Source organism: Artemia sp. Qi Xiang Cuo, chromosome 14 (assembly GCF_049724085.1).
Source record: "Artemia sp. Qi Xiang Cuo chromosome 14, ASM4972408v1, whole genome shotgun sequence".
NCBI classification, from domain to species: domain Eukaryota; kingdom Metazoa; phylum Arthropoda; class Branchiopoda; order Anostraca; family Artemiidae; genus Artemia; species Artemia sp. Qi Xiang Cuo.
The window spans coordinates 34,378,967-34,406,091 of NC_142807.1; the positions used below are offsets into that span (position 1 = coordinate 34,378,967).

At 34.4% G+C, this 27,125-nt stretch overlaps 1 protein-coding gene across 1 annotated transcript in view; it reads left to right on the forward strand.

Annotated features, from left to right (window-relative positions):
- The window catches only part of hdm (meiosis specific with OB domains hold'em), an 87,428-nt gene that overhangs the window by 35,455 nt on the left and 24,848 nt on the right, over positions 1-27,125 (forward strand). The window contains exons 4-6 of the mRNA XM_089100154.1: positions 11,545-11,758; positions 22,483-22,636; positions 25,877-26,080. Coding sequence (XP_088956280.1) covers positions 11,545-11,758; positions 22,483-22,636; positions 25,877-26,080 — 572 coding nt within the window. The remainder of the gene's footprint in view (positions 1-11,544; positions 11,759-22,482; positions 22,637-25,876; positions 26,081-27,125) is intronic.

Here is a 27,125-nt window from a genome sequence, read left to right on the forward strand (position 1 = left end):
TGCATTCAGTCCATGACCCAGAAGATGAAGTTAGATATTTCGCTCAATGGATACCGGAAAAGATACCTGACATGGAAAAATGCATCAGATATCCAAAGTCCTAAACTTGCTCCTCCTCATATCAAATGGATTAAGCTTTTTTTTTTTAAATATGTCATTATTTTTTTCAAATGTTTTAAATATGTTTAAGCAATAAATATCTTAAGCCTCAACCGTTTTTATTCTTTATAATATTCAATCTACATGAAAATTATACTTTCATATTCAACATTACAGTGAACACACTTTCAAGTTCAGCGTGTTGGAGAACCCTAAATAGTCACCCCTATAAAGGTAAGTTAACACTAAAAGGTTAAAGAATTTTTCTGAAATTATCTTAAGCCTGATACGTTTTTATTATTTAGAATAATCCTTCGCCACGAAAAATATACTTTCAGATTAAACATTCCAGGGAACACACTTTCAAGTTCAGCATGTTGGAGAACCATAAATAGTAACCCCTAAAAAGGTAAGTTAACTCTAAAAGGTTAAAGAATTTTTCTGAAAGTATCTTAAGCCTGAGACGTTTTTATTCTTTAGAATAGTCCATCGCCAAAAAAATTATACTTTCAGATTCAACATGCAAGGGAACACACTTTAAAGTTCAGCATGTTGGAGAACCCTAAATAGTTATCCATAAAAATGTAAGTTAACTCTAGAAGGTTAAAGAATTTTTCTGAAATTATCTTAAGCCTGAGACGTTTTTATTCTTTAGAATAGTCCATCGCCACGAAAATTATACTTTCAGATTCAAAATGCCAGGGAACACACATTCAAGATCATCATGTTGGAGAACCCTAAATAGTCAACCCTAAACAAGTAAGTTAACACTAAAAGGTTAAAGAATTTTTCTGAAATTATCTTAAGCCTGAGACGTTTTTATTATTTATAATAGTCCATCGCCACGAAAATTAGACTTTCAAATTCAACATGCCAGGGAACACACTTTCAAGTTCAACATGTTGGAGAACCCTAAAGAGTCATCCCTAAAAAGGTAAGTTAACCCTAAAAGGTTAAAGAATTTTTCTGAAATGACACTTTCAGATCCAGTATGTCAGGGAACACACTTTCAGGTTCAGCATGTAGGAGAACCCCAAATTCTCATCCCTAAGAAGATAAGTTAACCCTAAATGGTTAAAGAATTTCTCTATTTATGTAGATTTTCAACTAGCTATGGCTAAGTTTGTTAAAGACAAACTATTTTCTTGCGAAAACACACAAAATCGGAAAAAATGTTCAATGTTCCTTTAGTACCTACGCAATTTGGCTTAAATGAAGATATTTATGCAGAGTTTCAACTAGCTATGGCTAAGTTTGCTAAAGACAAGCTATTTTCTTGCCAAAACACACAAACTCATAAAAAATGTTCAATGTTCCTTTAGGACCTACGCAATTAGGCTTAAATGAAGATATATATGCAGAGTTTCAACTAGCTATGGCTAAGTTTGATAAAGACAAGCTTTTTTCTTGTGAAAACACAAAAAATCAGAAAAAATGAACAATGTTCCTTTAGTACCTACACAATTAGACTAAAAATTAAGATATCTATTCAGAGTTTCAACTATCTATGGCTAAGTTTGCTAAAGACAAGCTATTTTCTTATGAAAACACACAAAATCAGAAAAAATGTTCAATGTTCCGTTAGTACATACACAATTAGACTAAAACTTAAGATATCTATGCAGTGTTTCATGTATCTATGGCTAAGTTTGATAAAGACAAGCTATTTTCTTACGAAAACACACAAAATCAGAAAAAATGTTAAAAGTTACTATATTACCTACTCACTTACACTAAAAAATATGATATCTATGTAGAGTTTCAACTAGATATGGCTAATTTTGCTTAAGACAATCTATTTTCTTTCGAAAACACACAAAATAAGAAAAAATGTTCAATGCTCCTTTAGTACCTACGCATTTAGACTAAAAATGAAGATATTTATGCAGAGTTTCAACTAGCTATGGCTAAGTTTGCTAATGACAAGCTATTTTCGTGCGAAAACCCACAAACTCAGAAAAAATGTTCAATGTTGCTTTAGTACCTACGCAATTAGACTAAAAATGAAGATATTTATGCAGAGTTTCAACTAGCTATGGCTATGTTTGCTAAAGACAAGCTATTTTCTTGCGAAAACCCACAAAATACTAAAAATGTTCAATGTTACTTTAGTACCTACGCAATTAGACGTAAAATGAAGATATTTATACAGAGTTTCAACTAGCTATGGCTAAGTTTGCTAAAGACAAGCTATTTTCGGGCGAAAACACACAAAATCAAAAAAATGTCCAATTTTGCTTTAGTACCTAAGCAATTAGGCTGAAATGAAGATATTTATACAAAGTTTCAAGTAGCTATGGCTAAGTTTGCTAATGACAGGCTATTTTATTGCGAAAACACACAAAATCGAGAAAATATGTTCAATGTTACTTTATTACCTACGCAATTAGACTAAAAATGAAAATATATATGCAGATTTTCAACTATCTATGGCTAAGTTTGCTAAAGACAAGCTATTTTCTTGCGAAAACACACAAAATCAGAAAAAATGTTCAATGTTCCTTTAGTACCCTCACAATTAGTAAAAATGAAGATATTTATGCAGAGTTTCAACTAGCTATGGCTAAGTTTGCTAAAGACAAGCTATTTTCTATCGAAAACACACAAAATCAGAAAAAATGTTCAGTGTTCCTCTAGTACATACACAATTAGGCTAAAAATGAAGATATTTATGCAGAGTTTCAACTAGCTATGGCTAAGTTTGCTAAAGACAAGCTATTTTCTTGCGAAAACACACAAAATCAGAAAAAATGTTCAATGTTCAATTAGTACCTACGCAATTAGGCTAAAAATAAAGTTATTTATTCAGAGTTTCAACTAGCTATGGTTAAGTTTGCTAAAGACAAGCTATTTTCTTGCGAAAACACACAAACTCAGAAAAAAAGTTCAATGTTCATTTATTACCTAAGCAATTATGCTTATATGAAGATATTTATGCAGAGTTTCAACTAGCTATGGCTAAGTTTTCTAAAGACAAGCTATTTTCTTGCGAAAACACACAAACTCAGAAAAAATGTTCAATGTTCCTTTAGTACCTACGCAATTATGCTTAAATGAAGATATTTATGCATAATTTCAACTAGCTATGGCTAAGTTTGCTAAAGACAATCTATTTTCTTGCGAAAACACACAAAATCAGAAAAAAAATGGTAAATTTTCCTCTAGTAGCTACGCAATTAGGCTGAAATGAAGATATTTATGCAGAGTTTCAACTATCTATGGCTAAGTTTGCTAAAGACAAGCTATTTTCTTGCGAAAACACACACAATCACAAAAAATATTGTTAGGTTAGATTAAGTTAGATTAGGTTAGGTTAGTCTACGTACGCGTGCATATAGGTTAGGTTAGGTTGGATTAAGTTAGGTTAGGTTAAGTTAGGTTAGATTAAGTTAGGTTAGGTTAAGTTAGGTTAGGATAGGTTAGATTAAGTTAGGTTAGGCTAAGTTAGGTTAGGCTAGGTTAGCCTACGTACGCGCGCGTACGTAGGCTAACCTAGCCTAACCTAACTTAGCCTAACCTAACTTAATCTAACCTAACTTAACCTAACCTAACTTAATCTAACCTAACTTAACCTAACCTAACTTAATCCAACCTAACCTAACCTAACCTATATGCGCGCGTACGTAGGCTAACCTAACCTAACCTAAAAATATTTTTTCTGATTTTGTGTGTTTTCGCAAGAAAATAGCTTGTCTTTAGCAAACTTAGCCATAGCTAGTTGAAACTCTGCATAAATATCTTCATTTCAGCCTAATTGCGTAGGTACTAGAGGAACATTGAACATTTTTTTATCTGATTTTGTGTGTTTTCGCAAGAAAATAGCTTGTCTTTAGCAAACTTAGCCAAAGCTAGTTGAAACTATGCATAAATATATTCATTTAAGCCTAATTGCGTAGGTACTAAAGGAACATTGAACATTTTATCTGAGTTTGTGTGTTTTCGCAAGAAAATAGCTTGTCTTTAGCAAACTTAGACATAGATAGTTGAAACTCTGCATAAAGATCTTCACTTAAGCCTAATTGCTTAGGTACAAAAGGAACATTGAACATTTTTTCTGATTTTGTGTGTTTTAGCAAGAAAATAGCTTGTCTTTAGCAAACTTAACCATAGCTAGTTGAAACTCTGCATAAATAACTTCATTTTTAGCCTAATTGTGTAGGTACTAAAGGAACATTGAACATTTTTTCTGATTTTGTGTGTTTTCGCAAGAAAATAGCTTGTCTTTAGCAAACTCATCCATAGCTAGTTTAAACTCTTCATAAATTTCTTCATTTTTAGCCTAATTGTGTAGGTACTAAAGGAACATTGAACATTTTTTCTGATTTTGTGTGTTTTCGCAAGAAAATAGCTTGTCTTTAGCAAACTTAACCATAGATAGTTGAAACTCTGCATAGATATCTTCAATCTTACTAATTGTGAGGGTACTAAAGGAACATTGAATATTTTTTCTGAGTTAGTGTGTTTTCGCAAGAAAGTAGTTTGTCTTAAGCACACGTAGCCACAGATAGTTGAAACTCTACATAAATATCTTCATATTTAGTCTAATTGCGTAGGTACTCAAGGAACATTGAACATTTTTTCTGTTTTTGTGTGTTTTCACAAGAAAATAGCTTGTCTTTAGCAAACTTAGCCATAGCTACTTGAAACTCTGTATAAATATCTTCATTTAAGCCTAAGTGAATAGGTGCTAAAGCAATATTGGACATTTTTTTGATTTTGTGTGTTTTCACAAGAAAATAGCTTGTCTTTAGCAAAATTAGCCATAGCTCGTTGAAACTCTGCATAAATATCTTCATTTTAAGTCTAATTGGTTAGGTACTAAAGTAAAATTGAATATTTTTATGATTTTTTGGGTTTTCGCAAGAAAATAGCTTGTCTTTAACAGACTTAGCCATAGCTAGTTGAAACTCTGCATAAATATCTTCATTTTTAGTCTAATTGCGTAGGTACTAAAGGAATATTGAACATTTTTTCTGAGTTTGTGTGTTTTCGCAAGAAAATAGCTTGTCTTTATTAAACTTACCCATTGCTAGTTTAAACTCTGCATAAATATCTTCATTTTTAGTCTAATTGCGTATGTAGTAAAGGAATATTGAACATTTTTTCTGATTTTGTGTTTTAGCACTAAAAAATCGATTCTTTATCAAACAAATTACTAGATATTTTAAATTGTTTAAAAATATAGTCATTTTTAGTGGAAGTGTATAGGTACTAGACGAACATTTAACATTTTTTTCTGTTTTTGTTTTTTTTAGTGATAAATAATATTTTATTTAGAAAACTCATAAAAATATCCTTGAAAAACTGAATATATATCTTCATTTTTAGTCTAATTGTGTAGGTACTAAAGGAACATTGATAATTTTTTATGATTTTGTGTGTTTTCATAAGAAAATAGCTTGTCTTTAGCAAACTTAGCCATAGCTAGTTGAAACTCTGCATATATATCTTCATTTTTAGTCTAATTGTGTAGGTACTAAAGGAGCATTGAACATTTTTTCTGATTTTGTGTGTTTTCACAAGAAAATAGCTTGTCATTAGCAAACTTAGCCATAGCTAGTTGAAACTCTGCATAAATATCTTCATTTAAGCCTAATTTCGTAGGTACTAAAGGAACATTTAACATTATTTCTGAGTTTGTGTGTTTTCGCAAGAAAATAGCTTGTCTTTAGCAAACTTAGCCATAGCTAGTTGAAACTCTGCATAAATATCTTCATTTAAGCCTAATTGCGTAGGTACTAAAGGAACATTGAACATTTTTTCTGATTTTGTGCGTTTTCGCAAGAAAATAGTTTGTCTTTAACAAACTTAGCCCTAGCTAGTTGAAACTCTACATAAAAAGAGAAATTCTTTAACCATTGAGGGTTAACTTCCCTTTTTGGGGATGAGCATTTAGGGTTCTCCTACATGCTGAACCTGAAAGTGTGTTCCCTGACATACTGGATCTGAAAGTTTAATTTCAGAAAAATTCTTTAACCGTTTAGGGTTAACTTACCTTTGTATGGATGACTATTTAGGGTTCTCCAACATGTGGAACTTTAATGTGTGTTCCCTGTATTGTTTAATATGAATGTCTAATTTTGGTGGGGATGGACTATTCTAAAGAATAAAAACGTCTCAGGCTTAAGATAATTTCAGAAAAATTCTTTAACCTTTTAGGGTTAACTTACCTTTTTAGGGGTGACTATTTAGGGTTCTCCAACATGCTGAACTTGAAAGTGTGTTCCCTGGCATGTTGAATCTAAAAGTCTAATTTTATTGGCTATGTAATATTATAAATAATAAAAACGTCTCAGGCTTAAGATAATTTCAGAAAAATTCTTTAACCTTTTAGAGTTAACTTACCTTTTTATGGATAACTATTTAGGGTTCTCCAACATGCTGAACTTTAAAGTGTGTTCCCTGGCATGTTGAATATGAAAGTATAATTTTCGTGGCTATGTCCTATTCTAAAGAACAAAAACGTATCAGGCTTAAGATAATTTCAGAAAAATTCTTTAACCTTTTAGAGTTAACTTACCTTTTTAGGGGTGACTATTTAGGGTTCTCCAACATGCTGAACTTGAAAGTGTGTTCCCTGGCATGTTGAATCTGAAAGTCTAATTTTCGTGGCGAAGGACTATTCTAAAGAATAAAAACGTATCAGGCTTAAGATAATTTCAGAAAAATTCTTTAACCTTTTAGGGTTAACTTACCTTTTAGGGGTGACTATTTAGGGTTCTCCAACATGCTGAACTTGAAAGTGTGTTCCCTGTCATGTTGAATCTGAAAGTATAATTTTCATGGTGATGGACTATTCTAAAGATTAAAAACGGTCGAGGATTAAGATATTTATTGCTTAAAAATATTTAAAACATTTGAAAAAAATAATGACATATTTAAAAAAAAAGAAGCTTAATCCATTTGATATGAGGAGGAGCAAGTTTAGGACTTTGGATATCTGATGCATTTTTCCATGTCAGGTATCTTTTTCGGTATCCATTTAGCGAAATATCTAACTTCATCTTGTGGGTCATGGACTGAATGCATGTATTTCTCACATTTGAAGTCTTCTAAATTGAATAATGCTATGTTTTTATCACATTTTTCTAGTAAGAGTTTATCAGTTGGCATGTTTCCCTTAACATAAACAGCTTGCACACCGAAAAAACTGCATATTTCCTGAATTTTCTCTTGTACATGTTTTATTTCATAGCCATTTTCAGTATGTGGTCGTATGGTTTTAGCGTAAAAGCCATTTCGATTTATAAAATTTAGTGTTGGACTCCATCTTTTTTTCTCGTACTTATAAATATTGTATCTGATGTTCCATTTATAGCAATGAATTTCACGTCGTTGATTGTCTAGGAGTAAGAAAGCTGCTTCGAATATAATGCCAGTTGCGGAATATTTCAGACCAATATATTCTGTGTCAATCACACCAAACATTATTATATCTGAAAAAAAAAGTGTTTAAATTAAATTTCATTTCTATTTTGTCACTCTTAAAAGTGCTCTCCCCCTCCCCAACAAAAATCATTGGTTCACGCCCCCTCCCCTAAATTTAGGAAAATTGTTATAGCTAAAATCGCTAAATTTTGAAGAGAAATGGTTAGACACTGAAGTAAGAAACACTTATCTTTTCATTTCTATTTTGTCACTATTAAAAGTGCTCACTCTCCCCCCCGAATTTTTTTTTTCGGCGCTTTTCGGAGCCACAGCGCATCCCCGTGGCGCTTCTCGGGGCCCGCATCGCTCCCCGCGATGCTTCTCTGGCCCGTGGCGCTTCTCGGGCTCGCGGCGCTTCCCCCGGCGCTTCCCACAGCGCTTCCCGGACCCATCGGCGCATTCCGGGCTCCATGGCCATTTACATAATGTCAACCAAACGTTGAAATATTCGCTTAGACTGCAGAAGTCCAAGTATTTCTCTAATTTCATTCTACAGGTTTGGTGAACTCCTCATTAGCTCACAATTATTGAAAGCCGCCACACGAGTGTTCCGATTTCTAGGACCGAACTTCAGACGAGAAAACAGTACACTTAAATGCTGTAAACCATTAACTCAGTATATCGTCAACAATATTTCCCCATCACTAAAATATTGGCAAGGGTTTGTAAGATTGAAGGCTATTTTAAAATATCCTTGCGCAAATTACGGGATCCATATGTGACAAATAGATAAATGTGAATAATCTCGCAGTTCCTTCTCATAAAACTTTGCGATAATCAATTGTGAAAAATAGGGGATTTTGAGTTTCAAATGGTGAGCATTAATTGACTAGAAATTACCCATGAAAAATATTCGCTTATGATATAGCGGCGAAGAGATAGGTGGAAGGCATAGAAAATAGCAAAGATTAGAAAAAATAGCATTTTGAGTTTCAAAGGCAGTGATTATTAATAGAAATTACCTAAAAATATTCGCTTATGAGATATCGAAGCGATAGCAAAGATTAGAAAAGAGTGGTATCTTTGCAAAAAAAAAATTACATTTAGATATGTAATATGAGGTTAATATCTCACAGAGATAAGTTTATATTGGGATTGAAAAGGACTAAAAATTGGAAGAAAAAGAAAGGTAGGAAAAAATGCTTACATTTACATAATCACTCTGGACTTGGGCACCCGAAGGACCAGGTAGTGTGTGTTGGAGGGTGGACGGGGCGGCGTCGCTCTGTTCTTGCGTGACTGGGCCAGCTCTTTCACGATCTTGCATAGATGAGCCGGCAGGGTTCACCATATTATAAGAAGCCGCCCATTCTCTTTTCGGTTTTTGACCGGACTGTATGGTGGTTGCCTCGTCATCTCTGGCTTTCTTGGAAGGAGGGGGCACGCATTCTTCATAATTGGCCTTAAAAAGAAGAGAAAAAATTAGTATCTAAATAATTTGCCCCTTTTTTACAGAAAGAAAGTTATTAACTACAATTTTGTTTAGAAAAGTATTGCATTTTAGTAAAGCAAAAAACAAATATTCTCTCCCCCTAAATTTAGGAAAATTAACCCACCCTAAGTCTACCCTCTCATTGAGTTAATCATGTGTTTTATTCAAGCGAAAGATATGGATTAAAAAAAATCCATATCTTACTACCTTTTATTCAAATGTTATAGCTAAAATCACTAAATGATGAAGAAGCAATTAAGGTAAGAAACAATTATCTTTTCTATTTTGTCACTATTAAAAGTGCTAACCCCCATCCCCAGCAAAAAATCCTGGATTCACGCTCCCCTCCCGGGAATATAAAAGAAACTTTATCGAAAGAAAGCTTGAAAATAATCTGTTTCTCTTCTCCAAAATAGCACATTGCGTCTGCGCCTAATTATATCAATTGCCTCAAAGTGTTTTAATTTTGACGGAGAAACAGTTCCTTTTGACTTTGGCTGCTGCGTTCGTAAACACAGAGGGGAAAGGGTGACAGCTAATTATAGGCCTCGCGCCGGAGAGCCTCGTGTCAAACCAGAGCGTGTTAGTAACACCCTTGACGTAATTAAATGCTTGCTTTTATAGTGTATATATACAAAATAAATGTTAAAAAATTTAAATAACTTGAAATTATTTCTTTTTCGAGAATTTTTTGTTATGACGGTGAGGGGGGGGGGTTATGGTTGTTGGGTAAAATAAAAAATTTTATGTATTTAATTTTGACGGAGAAACAGTTCCTTTTGACTTTGGCTGCCGCGCTCGTAAACACATAGGAAAAGGGGAGACAGCTAATTTTAACCTCGCGTAGAGCATTATGTCAAAACCAGGTTAGGTTAATAACAACAGTGACGGAAGTCAATGGTCGCTTTTAGCTAGGATATAGACACATAAAAATTCATAAATTTAAACAAAGAAAATTATTTATTTTTGCGAGAATTTGGGATTGTAAAACAATGGTGGGGGGGGGGGGTTAGGTTTCGAGGGTAAAAGAATATATTTTATGTTTTCCATTGATTATAATGATGTTTGTATGGTTTGGGGGGGGGTAGGTTTCGAGGGTAAAAGAATATATTTTATGTTTTCCATTGATTATAATGATGTTTGTATGGTTTGGGGGGGGGGGGTGTTTGGGGTAAAGGAATATATTTACGTTTTAGCGGAATATAATGGAGGATTTCCAAGGAAAATAATTTTATTTTAAAATGTACTAAAACGGAACTTACATGGTAAATTGTAGTTGCCAAGGCTTCTAATTCATCAATATTATCCATTGTTGTTTACACTGTGTCAAAATAATTTCTAATAATTTAATCACATTGCATGTCCGTTACATACGAAATCTCAAAGGCGAATTGTTATGTAATGGTGAAAATTATATGTAAGCAGGCCTCTGATTGGCTGAGAAGGAGGATGTATCCGACTCGCTGATTGGCTGAGAAGGAAACACGTGATCTAACTGTTTCCGGGAATGTCATAGCATTTGGCTCGAGCAACAACAACAAATACTATTTCTGGACACCATGACATTCACGATCGATTACGCAATCAAGTTCTCGGAAATTCACTTCCCCCTCGTGTCCTAGATCAATAACATTGTTCCCGTTAGAATTCAATACGCATGTGCAACCTTCGTTCCGGAGTTATTACACATAGAAACATCAAATAAATCGACCTTGGAAAAAGAGGTCATTGACCCCATTAACCACGTGTTCTCCCTAATGACTCTATGCCCATATTTGGGGTGCAAAAAAGTTATAGGTGGCAGCAGGGGTGAATCGTGGGGCTCAATAAGGCCATTCTACTGGCACCCTAAATTTTATGAGAGCTACTGGCCCTTCCAGCCCGACTCTTTAAAACTAAGTTTACCTTTTGCAGACTAATGCTTCAATAAAAAGAGCTCTTTAAGTGTATTCAAGGCCGTACCCAAGAATTTTTTTTCGGAGGTGGTTTTACTCAAAAAAACAATTTTCGAGGGGGGGGGGAGAGTTTTCACAAAAAAACCTCAAAAAACGCATACAAAATTTGTTTATATCCATTTTTGTTAAGTTTTTACGAGTCAGATAAACATTTCTGGGGGGGGGAACCCCCCTAGCCCGTCCCACCCCCCCGCTGGGTACGGCCTTGAGTGTATTTGCTTTTTAAAATAAAGTATAATTGCGGGAGACCGAGCTTTACTAGCTTCCTGGTACTCGGCACGCGGAAGGCTTTTATATTTATGATTCTCAAATTATGCATTTGTATATTTACCCTGCTGATCTTCATTTTCAAGTCACAGGGGGATAAATCAGAAATTTCAAGTGAATTAAGAAATTTTAGACTGAATTAAATTGCTATTTCCTGTTTATCCTTCACATAGTCATATCTTTTTACAAACTCTTTACCTATCTATATCGTTTTTTCAGGCATGAAAATCTTAATTCTGGTTTTATCGTGTGCCCTATTCCTTAAAAAAAATGGTTTGTCATCAGTGTATGTTTGGAAATTTTTTTTTTTTTTTTATTTAATTTCCAAAATTTTTTTTGGAAATTAAATGTTTGTCCTTTTAGTGGATCGCATTTGCAAGTTTCAGAAAATGGAGGAGAAATTCAAGTCTATGACCAAAATCATGGACTACTTGGTTATGGGATGTGTGAAATGCTGAAGCAACTAATTCACTTACCAAATGGACCTGTTCAGGAGAGTCTTACTGTCGCAGATATTCGAGCTGGCTCTGAAGGTCTTGACAAGTCATCTGCAAACCTTTTAGTGGCAGTCCAGAAGGTAATAAGCCTTTTTTTCCATTTTGTCTCTTTCTTTAAGGTTGGACTTCAGATGGGCCTTAATATTCTAAAACTTTAGATTAACTCGAAATTGAAATCTGTTCATGGAGCTTTTACTCTTACGTAAAAACTTACAGTACGTTTTATATCTGTGTGATCGAAGTGTGCAGAAGAGGGGGTATTTTTGGTCTCCCAATTTTGACTTTACTGATGGTCTACCAGAGTCTGGCATCCTTTGTTTTACTACTTAATGTTTAGAGTCATTGACTGTTGTTTGATATACTCCTATGAACTTCGTAAATTGTGCTAAAACCTTTCTGTAGCCTAAATGCTTTAACTAAAATAACTATCCCCAAATTCGATTCTGTGCAAGGATTTTTGGAAAGCAAGTTTCTTATTATTTATAAAAAAAAGGTAAAGAAGCAACTTTTTTTATTTAAGAATCCAAGATTTAATTGGTGTGGTAATATAAGCTATAAATTTACCAATCAAGTTATAAAATCACGTAGGCTATTGTTATTTTCTTTACAAAGTTAACAATAGGTTTACTGTTTTCTTCAAAAGTAAATTCTCCTCATATGTAGGAATACACATCGGAATGATTCGCACAACTTCTTCTACTTCAACCGAAACTCATTTTTTTAACTCTAAACCACAGCCATAATAAAAGGAAATTAACCTATGATGCAGTTTTACAACTTTTATAAAAACTAAATCCTGATAAAAAAAATAATGCTTCTGAGACACATCCACCTAACTGCACAGTAAGAACTCTCAAACTAATCGACTTCATCGTTATTCCTCACTCCATTACCCGCCAGACAGATGCTAACCCACTTCTGAATCTTTGCGGGGCTAACTGGGCTTAGTTGCTGAACGGCGCTACCGGGTCCAAAATTCAGAAACGTCGTAGAACTTTAATATGAATAGATTACAGGCAACGCTCTAGCTTCGCTTATAGTAAATAGCCACAAGGCTTCAATATATTATTTATTATTATTTCTTCTTTTTTCGAGAGCCACTTTATATGGAAGGGGTAGTCGCTGAAACTTTTTAGGGGGCTCATTTGATTGGAAATTTGAAGTTCTATTGCCTTTTAAAAATACCAAGTAATCGGAGGGTAACCAGCTCCACTCTTACGCCCTTTTCAGATACCCTGCCTCCAAATACCCCCGATCAAAATTTTTGAGGTAGCCATTTTATTCAAAATTAACTAAAACTCAAGTAACTCAAGTCTCCGGAGATAACATTACAACCCAAAGCCTCTAGGGCAAGGGATTACATATAGGGCTCGTTATTGGGGAAGTGAGGGAAGGAATGTTGGATCCTGGGTTTCCAAGAAAGCGTAATTTTTATGGTCAAACTTTCAGGAAATGGGAACAAATTCAAAACACATTATATGTATGCTGGTTGTCAAAAGGACGAATCAGCAATATCCTAGGAACGACTGAGGTAATTAAGTTGAAACTTACAGGGCATGTTGAGGGGATACTGAAAATTGGTCGTAGAGCAACCAACCCCTTTTCCCCTAGCCCTTTTAGATGCCCTTCCTCAACACTTTTCAAAATGTTGGGATGACCATTTTGTTCAAAATAGTCAAGAGGTCCAAATACTTGTCCTCTGGGGATGACATGAACCTCATAGCTCCTAGGGCAAGGGTTTTAAATTATGCATTTTGCCCATTTTTACATAAAAGATTAATTTAAAAAACTTTTTCCACAAAATAAGTTTTTCAAAGAAAAGTAAAGAACTCCATGAGCAAAAACAAAATAAAACAATCTACCAAGCGTGAAATTACCACAAATCAGCATCGATAAATAAATGAAACCCAAAACGAACAGAAATTACAATAATTAACCGAGTCAAACTTAAAACGAGCAGAAATTAACATAAGTTGGGCACAAAACCCCTATGCCTTCCTAAGGCCAGAACAAAATTTGCACTTTATTGAAAAAATATAAATTTTTCTACTTTTATAGCTTTAATAAATCAAATAATATTGTTATTTTGATTACTAAATATCAGTATATGTATATTAAACTAACAATGCACATTCATTTGTATTTTTTCAGTAAAGTGCAAATTTTGTTCTGGCCTTGGGAAAGCATAGGTGTTTTGCGCCCAACTTGTGTTAGTTTCTGCTCGTTTTGAGTTTGACTCGGTTAATTATTGTAATTTCTGTTCGTTTTGGGTTTCATTTATTTATCGATGCTGATTTGTGGTAGTTTTATGCTTGGTCGACTATTTTATTTTTGCTCATTTTTTGTTTAATGGAGTTCTTTACTTTGCTTTGAAAAACTTATTTTGTGTAAAAATTTTTTTTGAAATTAATTTCTGTTAGTTTTATATTGACATAGTCTTTTCAGGGAAAATGTAAATAATACTTTAAATCTTTTCGTTTTTTTAAGACTTTGTAGTTTGGTCTGCTATTTGTATGCTGGAGGAAAATTTTCAACAATTTTTAACAGTATACTCCCTTTTAAAAATCTGGCCACAAATAAATAGTAGTGTTTAACTGTTTCATACCTCCTCTAGTTGACTTGAAATTGAAAACTTGATACCATAGGCAAAAAAATCTGTTTACTTTCTTTGATAGCTTGGATACACTTACGCTATTTTGATTTATTTAAATTTTAAGAACAGAAATGGGAGGGTTGGCGTGGGAGGGTGGGAGTGGAAGGGGCATTAGTTGCCCTCAAATCATTTTCGACTATTAAAAAGGGCATCAGCCCTTTCTATTTTCAATCGAATGAGCCCTTTTTGAAGTTCCCACGACAACTCCTTCGATACGAAGTGCCCTGGTCTAAACAACAACAACAACAAAAATAATACATTATACCCACTTCGATCTTTGCTATAAAAATGTCAAGCCTTCCAATCACTTTCTACTATTAAAAAGGGCATTAGGCCTTTCGATTTCCATTCGAATGATCCCTTTTGGAAACGACAACGCTTTCTATAAACACCTTATATGCCCCAAGGGCATAAATTACAACCCTCACCCTAAGGTCTGTTAGGGTGGTTGTCATCCTCTAAGACCGAATTTCCAGAAATTTCAACTACGTTAAACGACATGGCTATCTAAAAGTTTTAATTGGATGTGTTTGGGGAAATGGTGGGCGTGAGAGGGGTGTTAGTCGCCTTCAAATCACTTTTGACTATTAAAAAGGGCACAAGCCATTCCAATTTCCAATTGAATGAAAGCTTTTCAAAGTTTCTACGACAACTTCTTCGATACGAAGTACCCTGCTCTAAAGGAAAAATGTAATAAATAATACATTGTGCCAACATCGTTCTTACATTCCTCAAGGATACAATTTAACACACTTGACCTGAGGGCTGTGGGGGAAGATCCTCCTCTTGACTTAGTCCCCGTTTCGTATCTCAGTCTTGAATGTCCCCGGTATATGCTTAGGTAGTGCGATCCTGCTGCCTATGATTTATGCATCGGGTTTCTATATAAACCTTATATGCCCCCAGGGTATAACTTACAACCCTTGCACTGAGGACTCTGAGGGGGTTATCAACCTAAAAGACCTAATTTCCAGAACGTTCATCTACGTTGAACAAAATGGATATCTCAAAATTTTAATTGGATGTTTTTTGAAAAATGGTGGGCGTGAGAGGGGCGTTAGTCGCTATCCAATCACTTTCAACTATTAAAAAAGGCACTGGCCCTTTCAATTTCCAATTGAATGAGCCCTTTTGAAGTTTCTACGACAACGCTTTCAATAAAAAATTATATGCCCCAGGGCATAACTTACAACCCTTGCCCTGAGGGCTGTGGGGGGAAGGGTTGTCATCCTTAAAGACCTAATTTCCAAAATTTTTAACTAAGTTGAACAAAATGGCCATCTAAAAATTTTGAGTGAAGGTGTTTGGGGAAAAGGTGGGCTTGAGTGGGGGGTTAGTTACCCTCCAATCATTTTCGACTATTAAAAAGGGTACTATCCCTTTGAATTTCAAATCGAATAAGCCCTTTTTCAAGTTTCTACGACAAAGATGATAATCCTTGCCCCCAGGGTTGTGGGGGGAGTGTCCTCCTCAAAAATATATTTTCTATCTGGAAATCAACTACGCTGAACAAAATGGCTATCTCAAAATTGTTATTGGATGTGTTTGGGGGAATTATGGGCTTGGGGGGATGATGGGCTTGGGGGAGGTCTAGTTGCCCTCCAATCACTTTCGACTATTAAAAAGGGCACTATTCCTTTAAATTTCCAATCGAATGAGATTTTTTTTGAAGTTTCTATGACAGCGCATTCTTTAAAAACCTTATATGACCCCAGGGCATTAATTAAAACCCTTGCTATGAGGGCTGTGGGAGAGTATCCTCCTCAAAAACATATTTTATATCTGGAAATCAACTACGCTGAACAAAATGGCTATCTCAAAATTTTGATTGGATGTGTTTGGGGAAATGATGGGCGTGGGGAGGCTAGTTGTCCTCCAATCACTTTCAACTATTAAAAAGAGCACTAGCCCTTTGAAATTTCCAGTCGAATGAGCCTGTTTTGAAGTTTCTACGACAACGCCTTCTATAAAAACCTTATATGCCCCCAGAGCATAACTTAAAACCATTGCCACGAGGGTTGTGGGGGAGTTTCCTCCTCAAAAACATATTTTCTATCTAGAAATCAACTATGTTGAACAAAATAGTTATCTCAAAATTTTGATTGGATGTGTTTGGGGAAATGATGGACGTGGGGGGGGGGGCTAGTTGCCCTCCAATCACTTTCGACTTTTAAAAAGGGCACTAGCCCTTTGAATTTCCAGTCGAATGCGCCTTTCTTGAAGTTTCTATGACAACGCCTTCTATAAAAAAAAACCTTATATGTCCCCGGGGCATCTAGCCCCCCCCACCCCCATCATTTCCCCAAACACATCCAATCAAAATTTGAGATAACCATTTTGTTCAGCGTAGTTGATTTCCAGATAGAAAATATGTTTTTGAGGAGGACACTCCCCCACAACCCTCAGGGCAAGGGTTGTAAGTTATGCCCTTGGGGCATATACGGTTTTTATAGAATGCGTTGTCGTAGAAACTTCAAAAAAGGCTCATTTGATTAGAAATTCAAAGGGCTAGTGCCCTTTTTAATAGTCGCTAAGTGATTGTAGGGCAACTAGCCCCCCCCCTCCTGGGCCCATCATTCCCCCAAACACATCCAATCAAAATTTTGAGATAGCCATTTTGTTCAGCGTAGTTGATTTCCAGATAGAAGTTATGTTTTTGAGGAGGACAATCCCACACAACCCTTAGGGCAATTGTTTTAAGTTAAGAGGACAATCCCCCACAACCCTTAAGGCAAGGGTTTTAAGTTATGCCCTGGGGGCATATAAGGTTTTCCACAAGGGTCTTCTACAACTCAACCGGTCCAACATTCTACAGCCCAAATGAGTCTGTCTATTCTCCTAAATCGGGAAGAGAGGAGATAAGTGAAGTTCCGCCCCGTATTGGATGTTTCTCCAACCTCACCCTCCCCCTCTCCTACTGTCTACGCTAAAGTTTTCTTCTTTATGCCAAGTACGCCGCCCCAACCCCAAAGACTTTAATAAGCTAAACGTGTGTATGGGAAGAATACAAAGTAAATCTATTATAATTATCCAATTACAAGGTTAAAATACATACTCTGTGATAGATGCGAAATTGCTTTGGCACACAAAATCCTATTAAGGTCAATTCCAAACAGTCGTGATCCCTTTGTGTCAGCAATTGAAATGGTCTAAACCCCCTTATTGGAGGTATTTTTTCAATCCATGCATTGTTGTCAATCGCTGTCCACAAGTTATGCAAGCTGTCTATTGTTCATATATAAGGTTTTTATCAAAGGGGTAATCGTATAGACTTTGAAAAAAGCCTCATTCGATTTAAATTGAAAGTTTTAGATCCGTTTTTAAAAGTAAAGAATAATCGGACAGTAAGCAACCCCCCCCCCCATGCCATAAAAACTTGAAACTTTTTGCGATCAAAAACGAACAAAAATTAATTAAAACAAAAACTTTCCGAAAAATAAGTTTTTCAAAGAAAAGTAAAGCCCATTTTAAACTTAAGCTCAGGAGATATAAATACCTGTTAAAATTCAAACTCAAAACGACCAGATATTACTATTAAAGAATAAATGAAACCCAAAACGAACAAAAAATAAATAAACAATCATAGCAAAAAACATACAACAAGTACTAATATAAATGAATAAATAAATCTTAAATCGAGTAAAGCTTAAATCGAATATGCAAATCAAGCTTAAAACGAAAAAAAAAAATTTTTCTATTAAAGCATAAATGAAACCCAAAACGAAAAAAAATTAAATAAACAATTAATGCAAACAAACATCCAATATTTATTAATGTAAATGAATAAATAAATCTTAAAACGAGTGAAACTTAAATTGAATATGCAAATCAAGTTTGATTCGAATAAGAATAACTACAAATAAGAGTTTGGGTATCGCCTCACTGCAAAAGCCTAAAACCTACTGCTTCATTGGCGCTTTACTGAAAACAAATTATATTATAAATGTTTTCTTTTGTACTTAATATAGAAAATAAATGTTCAAATTACAGTAAAATTTTGAACTGATGAGCTTTCAGCAATTAATATCATTATAGATCAAATATTCAGTTTAATTTATTAGTTCTTTCTAAGATTGGTCAAGACAAATATAGTTTCACTACAAACAAAATTTGGATACTGCCTCCTTCTTTAAGTGTAAAAACCTAAAGCCTACTGCGTCATTTGCGCTTCACTGAAAACGAATTACTCGTATATTACAAATTTATTCTTTTCCATTTCTTACAGTATTGAAAATGAAAAATTAAAATTACAGTGAAAAAAAAAATCTTGAACTGATAGATCTTTCAACAATTAATATTATTATATATCTAATATTCAATTTGATTTTGTTTATACTTTCCAAGACTTTTCAAGACTCGTATAGTTTTCAGTAAGGCGCCAATGACGAAGTAGGTTTTAGGCTTCTGCAGTAATAAAAGAGTAAAGCAGATTAAAAGAGTAAGAAATAAAGAGATCTTTGTCATGCCTCTGATATATATATTCATTCTCTTATTCTATTTCAGTTCATATACAATATTTTGAACATTCTCCAGGAGGATTCTTTCGAGCATATTATCTAAGTTTCTGTTAAATTAAAATCTTATTTTAAGAACTGTTCCAAAAATTGATTTCAAATTGAAAGAAATGTATGCAGTAATTATATTGCATGTAATCAAAGATACTGCTCACATCACCTTATAAAACTTAAGAATTTAAATTAGAATCTGACATGTTAATTCTTAAGCCAAAAACCTGAAAGACCAATAATAAAAGCCAGGCAATCGAAAGCGAAAAGAAATTAATTAAAAAAAAAAAAAAAACTTACCGAAAAATAATTTTTTCAATGGAAAGTAAAGTGCCGTATTAAACTGAAGACCATCAGAAATAAAGTGTTGTAATAATTAAAACCTAAAACGCCCAGAAATCACTATTAAAGAATAAACGAAAGCCGCAATGAGCAGAAGTTAAAATAAACAATCATATCACACATGAAAGCAACAGCTACTCATATGGATGAATAAATAAATCCCAAAACAAGAGAAGTTATAATGAATACTTAAGTCGAACAAAATACGAACAAAATTTACTAAGAAAAAGAGTTTGGCTACTGCCCCCTCCCCTAACTATAAGCCTCCTAAAGCCATTTGCACTTTACTGAAAACGAAATATATTTCAGCTTTATTTTAGTGTTTATAACATTGAAACAACTGTTAAATAAAATCTTAAATGTTGAATTGCTGAGATTTTCAGCAATTGTTATCGTTATTTATTTATCAATCAGTTTATTTCCGTTAACTTTTTCCAGTCGCCCGAATTATTAATGTGATATTTTTTACTTTCTGTTGATGTTTTGAAAAATTAAAACAACATTTTTCAACATACATATTGTTTTCAATAAACGCATAATAGACTTTAAAAAGTGTATCGTTGGGGTGGGGTGGTGGAGAGGAGTCAAAGTTCTGTTTGTTCGGCATTTTTTTTTTCAAAATTAATCTAAACAAGACGTGAACTGCACTGCATAATTCTTTTTACTAAAAGTAAGTCGTCCCGATATGTACCAATTTGATTACTTCTATTAAGATGTATAACTCTGGGGACCTTTTTAAAATGTCTAAACGATTCTTAGGTTTGAAGGTAGTGGTCATAAAATTTGCGCGTGAATTGGGCCTTAGATTGTGCTGACATATATACATACATTATATATATATATATATATATATATATATATATATATATATATATATATATATATATATATATATATATATATATATATATATATATATATATATTATGTATGAAGTTGAGAACCAATCTAGAAGTGTGACCGCAAATCCCATAACTCTGAAAGTCATATGCCTACTTTCATTGATGGTAGGCTGGTCAATTTTTGCAATCTTCAGGGCTGTGGATTCTATGGCGAATCTTTGAGATCCTTGCGGATTTCTTTCCCCAACTGTCTTTCAGAATTAATATTGACGGTTTTATGTAAAGAAAAAACCTAGTGCTAAGTGGACCAGTGCTCAAGGAAGCATTATAGGCCCGACTCTGTTCTCGGTTTCTATCCATCAAGTGGATGATAGTCTTATGAATAAATCTCACCTTTGTTCTTATGATACAACGACTCGAATTCTAATCTTTTGGCAAGGCCATCCAAATGAGTGCCCTTTTAACTTCCAGGTTAAACTGATGAAGATTGAAGACTGGGTAGATGTTTAGAATGTTTAAAAAAATGAAATGATGCTAAATTTCAAAGCAAGAAGGGCAAAAACATCCTGAGGCTTATACTCTAAACGGAGTTAATGGTGAGAGTCGATACTCTCATTCTTTTAGTATTGAATTGGTCGGGATATTTTGGCGAAATGGAATTATCTTTTTCCCGAAGCTAAGAGTCATCTTCCGACGTAAAAACCTTCTCCCCAACCAATCCATATTTCCAATATTTCAGATTTAGAACTTAACCTAGAATTGGATATGCTTATCCTCTTTCAGCCCCTACTTCATAGACACATATTACTTCTATTGAGCGAATTTAAAATCAAGCAATCAGAGCAGCATCATATGGTAATCTTTTACCAATCCTCCTCGGCCATCGCTGGAGTGACTTCACATTTTCTATTTACTTCACAAGATATGCTCTATCCTCTATAGGAGGATAGACCTTCTCCCCAACCAATCCATATTTCCAATATTTCAGATTTAGAACTTAACCTAGAATTGGATATGCTTATCCTCTTTCAGCCCCTACTTCATAGACACATATTACTTCTATTTAGCGAAATTAAAATCAAACAATCAGAGCAGCATCATATGGTAATCTTTTACTAATCCTCCTCGGCCATCGTTGGAGCGACTTCACATTGTCTATTTACTTCACAAGATATGCTCTATCCTCTATAGGAGGATAGACCTTCTCCCCAACCAATCCATATTTCCAATATTTCAGATTTAGAACTTAACCTAGAATTGGATATGCTTATCCTCTTTCAGCCCCTACTTCATAGACACATATTACTTCTATTTAGCGAATTTAAAATCAAGCAATCAGAGCAGCATCATATGGTAATCTTTTACCAATCCTCCTCGGCCATCGCTGGAGTGACTTCACATTTTCTATTTACTTCACAAGATATGCTCTATCCTCTATAGGAGGATAGACCTTCTCCCAAACCAATCCATATTTCCAATATTTCAGATTTAGAACTTAACCTAGAATTGGATATGCTTATCCTCTTTCAGCCCCTACTTCATAGACACATATTACTTCTATTTAGCGAATTTAAAATCAAGCAATCAGAGCAGCATCATATGGTAATCTTTTACCAATCCTCCTCGGCCATCGCTGGAGTGACTTCACATTTTCTATTTACTTCACAAGACATGCTCTATCCTCTATAGGAGGAGCTGTCGAAGCTCACTCCTGGCAGAGCTAGGCTAATGAAAAACTCGTCATTGTTTGGCTTGTCAGGGCTACCTATAGCGGGGAATCCCATTCCAAGAGTACCTAGAACAGTTATGTTCAACATAGTTTCCGCGTGTGGAATGACCTTCCAGTCGAGATTATTCGAGAACAACTTCAAGCAAAACTTTTTGTAGTTGGCATTAAGAGAAGCTATAATAGATACTGGAAAAAAAAAATAGGGCTAGTAGCATATGATTTCGGTGTTATACCTGATAAAAAAAAATAGGTACGCACCCAAGAGTTAATTTTGGGAAGGAGGAGGTGGGCATAGTAAAAAATGGAAAAATGAGTAAATTATTTGTAAATTATAAGAAATTGTGAGAACAATCTTGATAACTTTTTTGAAGGGTAGATCTTTTTAATTTCAAAAATCATTTGTTTGTTCTTTTTTTCTGTTGAATATTTTCGTTTTTTTATATATATATTCTAAGTTTATTCACCGTATTAGAAAGCTCCATACTGGGGAGTCTTCTTTTCTTATCAACAAAATGTAGTAAATTGACCTTAACGGAGATTTGCAAGTTTTCTGCTTTAAAATACTCATTTTTGTAATTGTTGATTTCTTTTTTCTCAACAAATCGGTATAAAAGTAAGTAAAAATAAAATTTACACGATGGCCCTTTCCTCAAAACAATGTGTAAATCTTATTCCCACCCTTTTTGCGTGCAATATTTTCTGGTACACCCATAAACATACATAGTAATTTTAGGTTGGAGCAGAACGTATTTTTCGCACGCGTGATGGAAGAGATGCCGTGCGACTTGATGTTACCTGCTTTGACCAGTCTGGTTGCAACCTACATCTTGTCATGTGGGATAGATGTGATGTTCAGTTTGCTAAAACCTGGGTTCCATTTCAAACTAGTAAGTTTTTTTTATAAATAATTACGAATGCCATACTGCCTTTCCACCATACAAAATTTAAGAAGGCAACAAGGAATTTTCTGTGAGTGAATAAGTGAATAAAATATAATCTATAACCTAAGTGAATGTGTCGGCTATATTACCTTCAGTGAAATATAATGTAAAAAAAAAGAAATTTCTTTCATCTTCATCAGAAGGTTCCTTGTTATCTTCCAATATTTTGTAATTTTTGCATATTTTTTTCCAATCTAATGAACGTTCAATCATTTTGCTTTAGCCTATAAATTTTAAAGTCTTCATTTTCTGCATCTTTATTGACAAGTAAATCAGTTTCTTTTTGCTAAGATGTAAGCATTTATTTATAACTATGCTCTTATGTTGTAACTCCGATTTTATTTTTTCAGAAGTCCCACACGGACAAATATTTTTCTCTTCGATTTTTCTCCTTTTGCTAGCCTCCGTGAGATTTTTTTGTGGAAATTTTGTGTTTCTTTTATAATTATTTCTTATTTATAATCAGAATATTTTTTTCAAATTTTTCAAAAACATCACCAATTTCTTTTTTCTTGTGGATTCTAAGTATATTATATGCTAGAGGCGTTGCTATTTCAGACTTGAAATCACTAGTCCCACTGAAGAAGAACTATGCGCTCTCTAAAAGTCATGTTTATATCTTTTGCCGTATGGAAGATAAAGATTATAAAGACTAATTGAAAAGCTTTGTAATATATTCACTAATCGGTAATTATCAAAAATTACTTGCTGCTACTACTTAGCTCCCATCCGCCCGGTTTTGTTGGGAATTGCTTGGTTTGCGTGATTTTTAGAGGGTATTTTAGAGAGGAGAGGAGCCTTTTGGTAGATAGGTGTGATGCAGATGAGTGATGCCAGCAAGCTTTTGGAGAGGACATTCAAGGGTATTTTAGAGAGGAGAGGAGCCTTTTGGTAGATACGTGTGATGCAGATGAGTGATGCCAGCAAGCTTTTGGAGAGGACATTCAAGGGTATTTTAGAGAGGAGAGGAGCCTTTTGGTAGATAGGTGTGATGCAGATGAGTGATGCCAGCAAGCTTTTGGAGTGATTTAGTTTCGAAAGTTGTCCGTCAGTGCTTGTCAATCGGCTTTTAGAGTCCATCTCTCTGTTCCGTACGTTGCAACCTGAATCACTATAGTATGGTAAAGTGGTATCTTTAGTCTTATAGATAGGTATTTATTTTTCCAAATAAAAAATAGTGACTTGAAGCATGCGGAGGCTTCAATTCGTAAAACAAGATTTAATTTGTAATTCGATATATGCATCAAAATTTGGCGGCAGCTGCTAAAGCATCATGGATTTGCATTTTGTCGGCTCTAGCTACTAGATACAGGATAACTGAATAGTCACGGCCTGTTTTGAAAATCTTGATATATTTATGAATCAATCCTTTACAAAAATGAATAGGAAAAGAACACTTGTAATATAAGGTTTTACTTAAATTTTGAGATATGCACCAGTACTTGCCTTCAATTTCATAAGCCCTATTTGGAATGGCATCGACTAGTTTTCTCAGCACCTCTTGTAGGACGGCTAAACTAAGTTTATTCGTTCGCCTTTCCAGTTCTTCTCAGTCTTTGGTTTTGTTGGACGAAATTGCTTTTTTAGTTTAGTCCCAAGAAAATTGTTTTGAGATTTCAGATCAGGGCTTCTTCCCGGCTATTCTATAGGGATGCGTCGACATAATTATCTCAAAGATAAATGCTTATTCAACCATTCAAGAGAAGTAATAGCAAAATATGGTGGAGCTTTATCTTGTATTAATATGAAGTCTTTAATACTATCCCAGATTTGTCCAGACAACTACCCATGTTAATAATCGCATCATTTTTAAGTTTAGCAAGGCACCTTTTGGTTTTGGCATTTTTGGTTCTGCTATAGATGAAAGGACCTATAATCCTGTTTAGTCAGTCCACACCACACTGTTATCATAGGTTGGTTTTGAAATATCTCTGACATTGTTCAAATATCATCGTTTTTCCATTAATATTAGTTTTGAGGACTCATAAACCCATCAATTTATAATACCTAGTCGTAACTCCTAAGAATAAAAAAAACATCATAATATTTTAGAGAGTCTTAGTCATAGCGATGTGGCTTCCAAATACACTATTCCAGTTCCTTGAGTGTATAGTTTTTTATAGTTGGCAATATTGGCATCTTTATATTGTTTTGATTCTTTAATCATCTGAAAAGACAAGTAACAACGCAGAACTTGTTACCTCTTAATAATCATAATGTTACATCTTTGAGAAGAAATGAACTGCAAATAAAAATATTTGTAATATTTTTAAATAGGAAGCAACTGTTTAATCACCATGTATCAGTTATTTCTAGAGTTGCTGACTTTATTTTTACCACATTGACATGTCACACGTTAAATTAATCGTCTTGCATATCATTTTCCCAAACTACTGTTTTTAAAAATTTTTTTTTCTTTCGAGTCATTAAACAAAAGTTGTTCCCGCGAAAAGTCTAAAAAATGTTGTTATTGTTTTCTTGCATAACATGAAACGTTTGATATGGTCTTTTGTTTTGGTTATGATAATATAAGATGGAAACCATGAAAGACATGGAGCCTTGTGAGCGGAGGTTTTTTAAGAGCTTTTAATCAGTTGTGGTTACGACTGTCAGAAATCTGCTCAGCGTTGCCAGCGCTGCACAATTGTACTGGTTTTGGTACAATTTAGAGGTCCTTGTACAATTTGGTACATTTGCATATTTGATGGTATAATCCAAAGTCTCTGGTACATTCAGGTAAATTTTTTGTCTTGATAGAGGATAAACATATGAGTGAAAAAAAAGTTACTCGTCTTTCAGTTTATTCTAGTTATTTTGTCTGTGAAAGTGAAACTGACGTAGAATATTTTAGTTGTGATATAAAGTGTTTTCTATGTAGGCTAAAATTTGGTCAGAAAACCAGTACAATTTATCTGAAAGCGTTGGCAACCCTGATTTTCCCATACCTTTTTTCACCGGTTAATGCGTAACCTCGACTCCTAGGAATATGCTTACTGCGACTGCTTTTTCCGTGACTATTCCTAACATGGCTCCTACTGTTCTTACTAATCATAGCACTGCCTCTTTCATGTACGAGCTCTTCCAATACTTTGTAATTTACTATAATTCATTACAAATGCATCACTAATGTTTTAGTAACTTGGCTTATTCTGTTAAACAAATTCTGTTAATCCATTGTTATTCTAGTCCTTTTCATCTCTGACGCTTACTTGAAATGGGATGCTTTTCGATGCGGCCTTATTGTACAGCTTACATCCAGAAGTATTTGCACAGTGCAGCCAGATTGTGAAGAAGGAAAAAATTTGCTTCAGTATGCAATAAGTGCTGAAGGTCTGCTTGATGATATTGTTGATGAGGGCTCACGATTTGAACCAGATTTTAATACTGATTGTAAGTTGGCTCCATTCTTATTCTTTAGGCTGTATGAATTCCGTCATGGATTAATATATTAGAGTCCGTCCACGCCTTACCAGCAATTCGCGACTGCGTTTAAACAGACTTTATTTGATAGAATTTTCAGCTGCTGTCTAAATAGAAATCAAACGCTGAAATTTATTTCAGATAGTTGAGTAAGCTTTTTCTTTAGATGAATTTTGGAAATACTCGTAAAGCAAATAAGAAAAACAAATGCGAAAAGTTAGGAATTTGTCTTAAAAATTTGACTACGGGATATGCATACTGGGAGAGGCTTAGGAGCATCTTAAATATAAAACAATCTGATGGCCCTGAGAGATTTGACGGTCCAGCAAAATAGTTCATCTTCATAAGCGAAAAAATATAAACTTTAAATTCTATAGAAACTTCATGGCACAAGCTAGTATGGTCGATTATTTATTATTTTTCAAATCTGGTCACTTATTATCGACTATGCAGGGGTGTCCTTGATACGCTCCCCCCCCCCACCTCCCTCCGCTTAAAAAAAAACAAGGCGTGTTGTCATTGTGATCCAGCAAAAGCAAGTATGAGGTACAAAGTGAAAGGCCTAGGCTTGTATTAGTGATAGGCCTACTTTCTTGTTTTATTTGTTTTTACGCTTTGACGTTAGACAGATTTTACTTTAAATGTGTTTTTATCCGGAGTCTTTTCTTCCTTTGTCCCTAATTCTTTCAATTTGTTTTTAAATAAGTTCATTTTTTCTTATTTATTCAAAGTTTTCCATGAAACTGTCTACAAATGTTCATGGATTCTTCGCATGCAAATGCTTTTATCATTTGTACGGTGTGGCAGAAAACTAATGAGACTAGCAATACTGCAAGGGGTCTTGCAACCCTGCGCTGTTGCCCTTGTAAGAGTACGTGTATCAGAACCCTCCCATCGTTTTGGTTCAAGTTTGTACTCCGTCCGTTCACTAGTTAACTGCAATTAGTCAAGTTACGTTTTTGTTGTGCGTCATGCAAAATGGAACATCGGAATTTGGAGCAGCATTATGCTGTTA